Here is a 12,223-nt window from a genome sequence, read left to right as displayed (position 1 = left end):
TAATTTGCTATTTAATTGTGCTTCAACAAATTCTTTGATAGCTACGAATTTTGGACCTTTATTTCAAAAATGGAAAATGATGGTCTATCTTTTCCTATAAGAATAAAGCACATGAAGTATGTTTTAAGCATTTTTGTTTCCAAATATTTTCTTCCTTATTAATGGGTTCGACCGAATATATATATATATATATATATATATATATATATATATATATATGTGTGTGTGTGTGTGTGTGTGTGTGTGTGTCAAAGGGGTGTCAATTGATTCCACTCAGATAAAATATAGTTCCGCCCTGATCAGTTTGGTTTTTCACGATGTTAAGATTGACTAAGCATATTTATGTATATCTTGTTAATCTGATAGTTACGATTAGTCAGTTAGCTTAATGGTAGTTTAGTTGCTAGTTGTTAATGAGTTGTTGACAGCTGTTAGGTTAGTCATACTTCTCCACTCACGTGTATATATTGTAATTGCTACAGTGAATGAAATCACTTTTTGCATTCCTACATTCTCTCTCAAATTCCAGAACGTTCTCCTCAGCCATGAGCTAGCAGCCTTAGCTCGAGCTTCCTCTCCAATGGAGTCTACATCTCACAGTCTCTGAATTTCCACATGGTATCAGAGCAGAGCTCTGTTTTCCGCTTTAGTTCTCACTCAATCTTCAATCGATTTCACTGACTCAATAAATCTAGGATTTCCCAAAATCTGGAAATCAATTTTTCTCCCTTTTCTGCGTCAATTTGATTCATTGTTTTTCTGTTAGAGTATAATTTCATCTCTCTCTTTCGATACTACAAATCATGGTCGGAGAAGAGGATATTGCTGACCCAACTGTTCATCAATTTGAGAATAACGGACCCAATTTGGTAAGAGATGTCATGGATTCAACTAATCCTCTATGTATGCATCCATCAGAAAATGCCGGATCGACCTTGGTACCAATACCTTTTAATGGAGTAGGATATAGATCCTGGAGAAGAGGAATTCTGCGAGCCCTCTCAGTGAAGAACAAAATAGGTTTTATTAATGGTAAATGTAGAAAGCCTAATGTTGATTCTGTAAATTACGGACAATGGGAAATGTGTGATGATATGGTCACCTCATGGATTTTGAACTCACTTTCGAAGGACATAATAGACAGTTTACAGTATGTAAATGATGCGAAGGAACTTTGACAGGAATTGGAAGATAGGTATGACCAAACCAACAGAGCTAAGATGTATCAATTTCAAAAGGAAATCAATGACTTGACTCAGGGCTCACTGGACATCACTGGCTATTACACAAAGATGAAGAAGCTTTGGGAGGAATTACACACGTTGAATGCGAATACTCAGTGCAATTGCCAGTGCACCTGCGGGGCAAAGGAAAATATGCACAAGACAGAATAAGATAGGAGACTCATTCAGTTTTTTATGGGCTTAAATGAGGTATATAATGTAGTAAGAGGAAGTATTCTGATGATGAACCCACTGCCCACGATAGCACAAGCCTTCTCTATTCTAATTCAAGAGAAAAAATAACGCGAAGTTAGGCCACACAGTCAGCTAAGTTTAGAATTTATGTCATTAAACGTTCATCGACAAGCAAATAGTGGTTTTAGAACAAATTACAATCAAATGGAAAATAATGCAGGAAATAATGACTATAGATCAGAGAACAGAGGTCCACATTTGTTTTGTGACTATTGCAAAAAAGCCAGGCCACACTAAAGAAAAGTGTTATAGGTTACATGGTTTCCCACAGAACTTCAAGTTCACAAGAAGCAGGAATACAACATCTGCTGCAAATGTTCATCGAGGATCTCAAGAAATGTTGCGTGGAGAGTTTGATGTAGCTGATAATCGAGGTCAGAATCAGAACCACAATGCGCCCAACTTGACGAAAGAACAGTACAATCAGTTGCTGAACCTACTGGAAAAACTTCACTTTGGGACTGTAGCTGAGACCTCAAACAATATCACAAGTGGAGCTGTGAACTTCGCAGGTATATTGGCTTGCTGTACTTATGATGAAATTATTGGTGATCTTTCATATAAATGTTCCCATTTACCTGCTAATTTTTGGATTTTAGATTCTGGAGCCTCGAACCACACGTTATATAACAAAAATCTACTCACTAATACTAGAACCTTGCCATACCCCTTTTTAGTTACTCTCCCAAATAGATATAGGGTTAAAGTGACAGAGATAAGTGATGCAATTCTTAGTCCAAAGCTGACCTTGCACAGGGTGTTGTTTGTTCCCAGTTTCAAGTTCAATCTCATTTCCATTTATTCATTAACATCACAACTCAAATCCATTATTAATTTTTCTGCATACACATGTGTATTGCAGGCCCCTTCAATGAAGAGGCCTCTGGAGATTGGTAGAGCAAGGAATGGTCTGTATTTCCTCTGCTCAAAATGCCAATCAATTAGTTCAACTTCTTTACTCAGTTCTGGTAGTACTAATTCATGTCACGATGCAAGTATTGTGCAGAATCATTCACCATCTTCATTTCCAATTGTAAATAATTGTCAGTTAAGCAATAAAAGAGTCTATTTTGGTGAGAGCCTCAGTAGTGATTCTGATGTTGTACAAGCTCTCAAATTACCTTCACTTCCTCTTGTAAATAACTACCAATCAGATAATAAGAGAGTTTGTTCCTATATTACTTCTTTGTCTGTCTCAAATCATGAAAATTATGTTGATTACTTGTGGCACAACAGATTAGGCCATGTACCTTTTGTGAAAATGAAGGGGATGTGTTCTATACCAGCTAATTTTGCACCCAAACAACCTTTCCTTTGTTCAGTCTGTCTCATGGCTAGACAGGGCAGACTTTTCTTTCCACAAAGAACCATATCTTCCACCCAAGTATTTGATCTATTATATATAGACCTTTGGGGTCCTTACCACCTTGCCACACATGATAATTATAAGTATTTTTTAACTACAGTCGATGACTGTAGTAGATCTACTTGGACACAGTTATTGAGTTGCAAAAGCAATGCACTAGAAGCTATCAAAACCTTTATTTGCATGGTTGAAAACCAGTTCCAAATGTTAGTCAAGACCATTAGATCTGATAATAGGATGGAATTCACCAGTAATGAAGCCCTGAACTTTTACCAAACCAAAGGGATTATTCCCCAAAGAACTTGTCCCTATACACCACAACAAAATGATGTGGTCAAAAGAAAACATAAATACCTTTTAGAGACAGCAAGAGCTCTATTGTACCAGTCTAAATTGCCTTTGAGGTATTGGGGAGAGTGCATCCTAACTGCAACATACTTGATAAATAGACTCCCCTCTACAATACTAAATAACAAGTGCCTATTTGAAATCCTCTACAAACAGAAACCCATATATTCACATCTGAGGAGCTTTGGTTGTCTATGTTATCCTACCACCCTTAAAACTCACAAAGACAAATTTGAACCAAGAGCCAACCCACACATATTTGTAGGATACCCCTTTGGAATAAAATGTTACAAGGTACTTGATTTGATTAGTAAAAGGATACACATTTCTAGAGATGTACAATTTTATGAACACCTTTTCCCATTTGCTAATTCTCCTAATCATTCCACTTTCCCTTCAGTTTTACACCTGATAACTTACAGTCCAAGTTATGCATCCCCTCTGCCCAACATCATAGATGACTGTGATCAAACTAATACTTTGGATAGTTGTAGCTACAGGATAAGAATCACACACACAACTCTGTCACTGATTCTCCTATATCTATTGATCATGTTGTACCTACTTCCCCACAAAACATAGCCCCTGCACCTTCATGTGAGTCACTCATAACAGATGATCTGAATATTGCCACCAATCATGTACCTGATCCTCCCATCATGTTACCAGAACCTAGAAAATCTACCACACATTGAAGAACAACTCTCAACACACACATTCACTCAATTCCTTTTTCACCAAAAACCAAGATGTCTCCCTGAATACCTTGAGCCAGAACAGTCAGCAGGTTATGAGGAATATTTCACATGACAGTGAACCATGTTCATATGAGGAATCAGCCATAAATCCTTCTTGGTAAGCATCTATGACACAAGAATTTGAGGCTTTGTATGCTAATTATACTTGGGATTTAGTAACTTTGCCTGCAGGAAAGAAAGCTATCGGATGCAAGTGGGTGTACAAGATCAAACACAATACAGATGGAAGCATAGAGAGGTTCAAAGCAAGACTTGTGGTTAAGGATTACACACAGCAAGCAGGGATTGACTACACGGAAACCTTCTCCCCTGTTGTCAAAATGACAACTGTCAGAACATTAATAAGTGTGGCTGTGAAGAAAGTTTAGGACCTTTTCCAATTAGATGTAAATAATGCTTTCCTACATGGGGATTTGCATGAAGAAGTGTACATGGATGTCCCACAAGGTTTACAAGTTGACATACCAGGTATTTTATGCAAATTGAAGAAGTCCTTATATGGACTAAAACAAACAAGCAAACAATGGTATGACAAATTGACAGAATCTCTGTGTTCAAAAGGATTTGTGCATTCAACTAATGATTACTCACTTTTCTATAAGAAGAATGGTTCCTTAACTGTATTTGTGGCTGTGTATGTGGATGATGTAATCCTCACAGGGACAGATTTGGAAGAGATCAATGGTTTGAATAGCTTCCTACATGACAAATTCAAGATCAAATATCTGGGCAAGCTACATTATTTCTTGGGTCTGGAAGTGCTCTATAAGAATGATGGAGTACTTATTTCACAAAGAAAATTTGCTACAGATTTGTTGAAAGAGTATGATTGCCTGGGATATACTACAGTCTTTTTCCCTCTTGATTGCACAGTTAAATTGAAGGCAACTGAAGGATCCATGTTGACAGATCCCACATATTACAGGAAACTTGTGGGGAAGCTCAACTTCCTCACAAACATAAGACTTGACATAACATACAGTGTGCAACATCTAAGTCAGTTCATGCAGTCACCAAGAGAACCACACCTTAAAGCTACATTACATATTCTTAGGTAACTAAAAGTTGATCCCACACTTGGTGTTTTCTTGTCCAACAGTCTTGACTGCACCTTAAAAGCATATTGCGACTCAGATTGGGCTGCCTGTCCTGATTCTAGGAGGTGTGTGAGTTGCTATGTAGTTCTTCTTGGAGAGAGTGCCATCATCTGGAAATCAAAGAAACAAGACATAGTTTCTCTGTCGTCTGCAGAAGCTGAATATAGATCAATTCGAAAGGTAGTTGGTGAGTTAATATGGATAAAGAGATTGTTGGAAGAATTAACTGCTACATGCCAAAAACCTATTCCTATTTTCTGTGACAGTCAAGTTGTTGTACACATGGCAAGGAATCCTGTGTTTCATGAGCGTACAAAGCATATAGAGGTTGATTGTCATTTCGTAAGAGATAAGATACAAGATGGGTTGATCACTCTTCATCACATCTCAACAAATGATCAACTGGCTGATATTCTAACTAAGGCTTTGACATGCATCAAACATACCAGCATCCTTGGCAAGTTGGCAGTGAATTCTTCCCCACCAACTTGAGGGGGTGTTAAGATTGACTAAGCATATTTATGTATATGTTGTTAATCTGATAGTTATGGTTAGTCAATTAGCTTAATGGTAGTTTAGTTGCTAGTTGTTTATGAGTTGTTGCTGGCTGTTAGGTTAGTCACACTTCTCCACTCACGTGTATATATTGTAATTGTTATAGTGAATGAAATCACTTTTTGTATTCCTACATTCTCTCTCAAATTCCAGAACGTTCTCCTCAGCCATGAGCTAGCAGCCTTAGCTCGAGCTTCCTCTCCAATGGAGTCTACACCTCACAGTCTCTGAATTTCCACACACGAAACTGCAATTATAAAGCGTTTTCATTTTCATTTTGGGCTATTTTGTGTTTGTTTTTGTTACCTTTTAAGGAAGCCTGGTATATAATGCTGACTGACTGCGTGAGAATTAGTTAGGTCATGGCTAATAATTAATAACTCTGCAACTCATTTTATAGAAACTTAGTTCAAGATTAACATAAGGCTTGTTGCATATCACTACAGTAAATCAGTAATTAAATTTTAGTTTCATTATTGTTAATACCAAGTAATTGGTGGTGTTCAAACAAGAGAATATCTCCTGCTAGATTTTATACTTATTCAATTTTATCGCAAAAATTGTGTGGCAATATATAATATAAAATGAGATTATACCAACATGGATTATCTTTCATGAGCCAATCAGAAGATATATAATAAGGCTCTGTTACCGATGGATCAAGATATGTTGCCTACTTATCATGTCAAAGGCGTTATTGTTAGATATACCAACGTGGATTATCTTTCAGGAGCCAAAACATAAGATATATATATATATATATATATATATATATATATATATATATATATATATATATCAAAATATGTTGCATGCTGCTTATCATGCCAAAGGCGCTGCTGTTAGATATACCAACGTGGATTATCTTTCAGGAGCCGAAACAGAAGATATATATTAAGGCCCTGTTACTGATGGATCAAGATATGTTGCCTTCTTATCATGCCAAAGGCGCTGTTGTTAGATATACCAAAGATATCCTGACTCTAAACGGGATTCTTGAAATGCTAAAAATAGTTCTTATGGTCCTCAACCACCCTTCCTTCTCCACTCTTTTCTTCAAAAACTTAAGCTACTTATACTGATCCTTTGTTTTGAAAGAACTCTTCAAGGACCAAGCGATCCCTTTTCTTCATACTTCATATAAATAAATCTAAAACCCCAGAGTAGTAAATGTCATATGATGCTGCTTAAATAAGGAAATAAGGATACGACGACATTACTTTATAGGATAGACCTTAACAGAAATTGAAGAAATATATGTCATAAGTTCAATAAATTATTTATTTTAGAGATATAATAATTGTTTACCCGAAAAATTGGATAACGTTAAATTTAGATATGGTTCTAAGGGTATGCAAATTCCTTTGATACAAAATGACAATATAAGTATTTTTGCTGTAAAATGAGAATGATGGACGGGAAGATTGAAAAATGTATTAGAAAAACAAGCACAATAAAATCTTAATGTATCTTGGAGGACCTGCGTCTATTGCAGTTTATCCCCCTTTTATAGTAGAGGATCACTGCTTTATCTATAACAACATAATAAAATAATACATATAGTGAAGGACCCATGATGGTTTGTCTCTTCCTTGATTCTCGCCAAGATTCTCTCTCTCGGTGCGGTTGTAACGGCTCTTGTCTGCGAGCTTGGCACCGGCTCGAGCTCGGTGTTAGATCGAACCCCCAGTCTTGGTTCGAGCTCAGTTCCACCTTGGGTCATCGATATTCGGGGCTTGTGTCAATCGGTGTTGTCCCGTAGTCCGATTCGGACACGGGCTCGATAATGATATCGAGTTTTCTTGTTGATTGGTCTTATAGCTCGAAGCTCGACATCCCTACTTTGGGATTCGTCTGAGCTTGTCATGTGGATACCCTTCGATTGAAACATCATTATCTTGAACGGTCTTTATGACTGAGAATAGGTTTTGACCGTACACAGATAGTCCCCTCGTTTCTCGAAAAGGATGTGGCGAGGAACGATATGATTTCCCTGCGGCTCGATCAAATTTATGCTGATGTTTCTATCAAACCCGATCTTGACGTATGTGATAGCTGTCACGTCGGCTCGGTTTTGCCGAAGCTTTTGCGCCTTCTCTTCTTCCAAACTTTCTTATTTGTCCTCTCTATTTCGCTGCTACGGGGCCGTCCATACCAGAATTTTGGTGCTATCTATTTCTTCACATTCCTTTGCGCTCTTCCCTTTCATATCAATGGCAAAAACTTCCAAAACCATACCTCAGAAAGAGAAAGCTTCTTCCTCATGGCCGTCTGATGATAAGGCGCCGATGGAGCCGTCAGTTCATGACTATGTTCCTGGCCCGTGCAGTTTGAAGACCGATTTTAAGGTGGAGAATCCTTCCTCCGTTCCGGGTCGATGTGAACACGTATTGATGTATACGCGCTCTATAATAGAGGATCACCTCGAGGCCGTCAGAAACGACTGCAACTGGGGTTCCGAGGTTAGTGTTGCAAATTCCATCTTCCGATGAGAGTGTTACCACTTCGTGGAGGGATTTTTAAGTGTTTATACTTATCTCTTCACACTGGGACCCGTCGACTCGGTGATTATTGATTTCTGCAAAAGGTATCAAGTCACCCTTGGCCAAATTCATCCCTCTTTATGGCATATAGTGATCTTATCGTGCTTCTTCTCTATCAAAGCCGGGGGGTTGAATTTTTCTCTGAACCACCTCATATGACTGTATCGGCCTCAGATCTTTCGAGGACTAATCATACTTCATCGTCGGGCATCTAAGGCTTTGATGTCGAGCATCGATGAAGATAAGGATCGGGGTTGGATGGGTCGTTATATTCGAGTGAGGACCCGTGATCTCATTCCGGAGGAGAAGATGTCGTTCCCTGAAGAATGGAATTTTGACCGTAAGTGATTTTTGTTCACTTTTCATGTCCTTTTTCAATTTTTTCTGATGTCCTTCCATGATGTTCAGCTGCCCCTTGGATGCCACACGCGGTGCCTGACCTCGAGGACTGGGTTCGGAAGTTAGCCTCGACCTCCTCTTACGCCGAGCGCGCTTGGCGTGATTTGGCAAAAGGTAGATGGGAGGCCAAGAACCATGGTGAGGTTTGCTTTTTGTTTCCTTCGAAGTATTCTTTGCGTTCTACTCGTTACCGATTTCCTTTTGTACAGGCGTAACCAGGGATGCCGCTTTGAGGCCTTTGAGCGGTGAAGAAGGAAATAAGTTCCTAGTCCCTAAACAGAGGGAAGATAAGAAGCAAAGAGCTTCCTCTCGATTAGAGGACCCCAAGCCCAAAACTCGAAGAGTGAGGAGAAAAGCAATTGCCCTTTCGATTGACTCGGTCCACTGACTGAGAGAAGAAGAAGAAGAAGAAGAAAATAGCTCCTCGGCTTTGGTAGTCCGATCTACGGAGGCCATCGAGGTTGCCAGAGCTCCTGAGCCGATGGCGGTTGTGCCTGTCGGGATTGTTTCCGAAGACCTGAGTCTCGACCTGAGTACCCCGAGTGATTTGCTCGGGGCTATGATAATGGGTCATTCACCTTCTCTTCCATCTTTTTCTGAGGAGGTGTTGAAGGAAGCTAGAGAGTTGAAGATGCCCGATATCGGCACAGGCTCTGGTGCAGGGGATCCTTTTAGGGATTATTTTACTAGAGTCGACGATGGTTCCGATAATGGTGACGCTTCTCTTTTATTAGAGGAGGCTCAGCATTTCATTACTCGGGTAATGATTCTTCCATACTTGGTTTCTTTGTTCATTTCCATACTTGACTCGTGTTTCTTACTGTGCAGGCCATTAGTAGGTTTCGAGTCGATCATAGCCAGTGTGAGGCCGAGCTCCGGAAGGTCTCAGGTGAAAGAGATGCCATGCGGCTTCTTTGCAGCCAAAAGGACGAGGCTATAAAGGACCTCCAAGCGAATTTGGCTAAGGTCCGTGAAGAAGGGGTCGAGCTCGATAAGCAGGTGAGCCTCGTTCTGTTAAAGTATGGGTTTGACTCAACCGTGGAAGTTAACCCTTCGTTGTCTCAGTTACAGCAAAAGATTGAAAAGATCGAGTTACTTCGAGAAGAAGTCGATCAAATCCGAGCTGAATGCAAAAGGTGGAAGGAGACCCTCGACCGCCTGGTAGCGGAAAAAGAAACCATCTTAACAAAATTATTATCGGTGGATGTTCAACTTCGAAGTGTCAAGCAAAAGGGCTCAGTTCAAGCTAAGAGGATCGATGAGCTTGAAACACGACTTGCTGAGGCTAAGGCGGAGGTTGAGTCATCGAAAGTCTTGGCGGATAAGTCCATTACTGTATATCGGGCTGATGCTGAGGCTGCTCAGATGGAGGCCCGAGAAGCGGCAAAGACCGCCGATACTCAAGCTTATTGGGTTGCCGAACTTGCCAAGTGTAGGTATCGGAGGGAGACCGTCGAGGAGATACACGCTCGAGGTTTCGACCTTACCGAAGAGGTAAAAAAGGCCAAAGAGCTCGAAGCGGAAGCTGAAGCCTTGGCTTCTGATGATGATGGTAGCAAAAGCGGATCTAAGGACAGGGAAGAGCTTGACCAGGAAGCTTAGTTTCTAATTCTTCATGTTCGTAAATTAATCATGTAGGAAATTTTTGTATATATATGTATAACGAGGTCGACTTGTTTTTGTTTTGTGAAGACTTTTAATCGAATGTTGACCTTATAGTCTCTCTGATCGATCAGATTTGTATCCCCTGGGTTTGCTTGTTGAGTCGATGATTCAAACTTTGAAGGAAAATAATCCGTAGGTGTAATGTAATGGTTGAGTTAATGTAAACTCAGAGTAAAAGTAGCTTATTAGCCGTTGAGTGAATGTTTTGAACTTGAAATATTGTAGCCCATAGGCGTAATGGTCGAGTGAGTGCTTGCTCGAACTCGGAATAATAGTAGCCCGTAGGCTTAATAGTCGAATGATTGTTCCAAACTCTAAATATCGTAGCCCATAGGCATAATAGTCGAGTGAGTACTTGCTCGAACTCGGAATAACAGTAGCCCGTAGGCTTAATAGTCGAGTGAATATTTTCGAACTCGAAATATCATAGCCAGTAGGCATAATGGTCGAGTGAGTGCTTGCTCGAACTCGGAATAATAGTAGCCCGTAGGCTTAATGGTCGAGTAAGTGCTTGCTCGAACTCAGAATAATAGTAGCCCGTAGGCTTAATGGTCGAGTGAGTGCTTGCTCGAACTCGGAATAATAGTAGCCCGTAGGCTTAACAGTCGAGTGCATGTTTCGAACTCAAGAAAACGTAGCCCGTAGGCGTAATGGTCGAGTGAGTGCTTGCTCGAACTCGGAATAACAGTAGCCCATAGGCTTAACAGTCGAGTACATGTTTTGAACTCGAGAAAACGTAGCCCGTAGGCGTAATGGTCGAGTGAGTGCTTGCTCGAACTTGGAATAACAGTAGCCCGTAGGCTTAATAGTCAAGTGAATATTTCGAACTCGAAATATCGTAGCCCGTAGGCGTAATGGTCGAGTGAGTGCTTGCTCGAACTCGGAATAATAATAGCCCGTAGGCTTAATGGTCGAGTGAGTGCTTGCTCGAACTCGGAATAATAGTAGCCCGTAGGCTTAACAGTCGAGTGCATGTTTCGAAGTCAAGATAACGTAGCCTGTAGGCGTATTGGTCGAGTGAGTGCTTGCTCGAACTCGGAATAATAGTAGCCCGTAGGCTTAATATTCAAGTGATCATTTCGAACTCGGAATGAAAGTAGCCCGTATGCTGAATCTTAATTCTGGTTGCACAATAAATCTCAAGTCATTGCACTTGTGTTTATGTTTGGTCCAATCTATATGAGCATGGTTCATTTTGACTATTTGGCTCTTATAATTTTTTCTGTTGGAACCCTATTGTTGTGATATGACTTTCTTGCATCTGAACTCGATATATTTGAGGGTCCTGATGCCCTCCCCCCCCGGTATTCGAGGTCGGTTGCAAAGAGGGCTCGAATATTGTTAAAGTGCAGCACGATCGATGGTTGCCTCATTAAAAACCTTGCCGAAAAACCCATTTGGGAAAAAACCGGTCTAAGGGAAAAAGAGTGCAACGCGTGCTTTTAAGCGAAAGATCTTCTTCAGCTCTTGTCCGGACTTCTACATGGGTCAGTTAGATGAATATGGAAAGGTCGTACCTTAGCAGTAGTACCGTTTTAGATGTGATACATTCCAACTGCTTGATAGCTGTTTGCCGTTTATGATGCCGAGCTTGTATGATCCTTTTCCAACGTTCTCGAGCACCCGGTACGGTCCTTCCCAATTTGGTCCTAATTTTCCTTCGTTTGGATTCCGAGTATTGATGGTGACTTTTCTTAACACTAAGTCCCCGGGCTTGAAATGGCAAAGTTTAGTTCTTGGATTATAATTCCTTTCGATTCGTTGCTTTTGGGCGGCCAATCGGATGAGGGCAGCTTCTTATCCTTTGTCCGATAATTCAAGGCTGGTGTTCATAGCCTCGTTATTTGATTCTTCTGTCATGAATTAAAATTTGGGACTAGGTTCACCGACTTCGACTGGTATCAATGCTTCAAAACCATATACTAAGGAGAATGGGGTCACCCTCGTACTGGATTTTGACGTTGTTCGGTATGCCCAAAGGACTTCGGGCAGGATTTCTCTCCATTTTCCCTTC

General features: G+C 40.3%; 1 protein-coding gene across 1 annotated transcript; it reads left to right on the top strand.

Moving 5' to 3' along the window:
• Positions 1 to 803: 803 nt before the first annotated feature.
• Positions 804 to 1,394, top strand: LOC138909156 (uncharacterized). The gene is made up of 2 exons (XM_070200339.1): positions 804 to 1,061; positions 1,182 to 1,394. The coding sequence occupies exons 1-2, from the start codon at positions 804 to 806 to the stop codon at positions 1,392 to 1,394; spliced, it is 471 nt and encodes a 156-aa protein (XP_070056440.1).
• Positions 1,395 to 12,223: the final 10,829 nt, after the last annotated feature.

Source organism: Nicotiana tomentosiformis, chromosome 4, assembly GCF_000390325.3.
Source record: "Nicotiana tomentosiformis chromosome 4, ASM39032v3, whole genome shotgun sequence".
Lineage (NCBI taxonomy): Eukaryota > Viridiplantae > Streptophyta > Magnoliopsida > Solanales > Solanaceae > Nicotiana > Nicotiana tomentosiformis.
The sequence above is the reverse complement of the archived record's forward strand: the minus strand, read 5'-3'. Positions and strand labels throughout refer to the sequence as shown.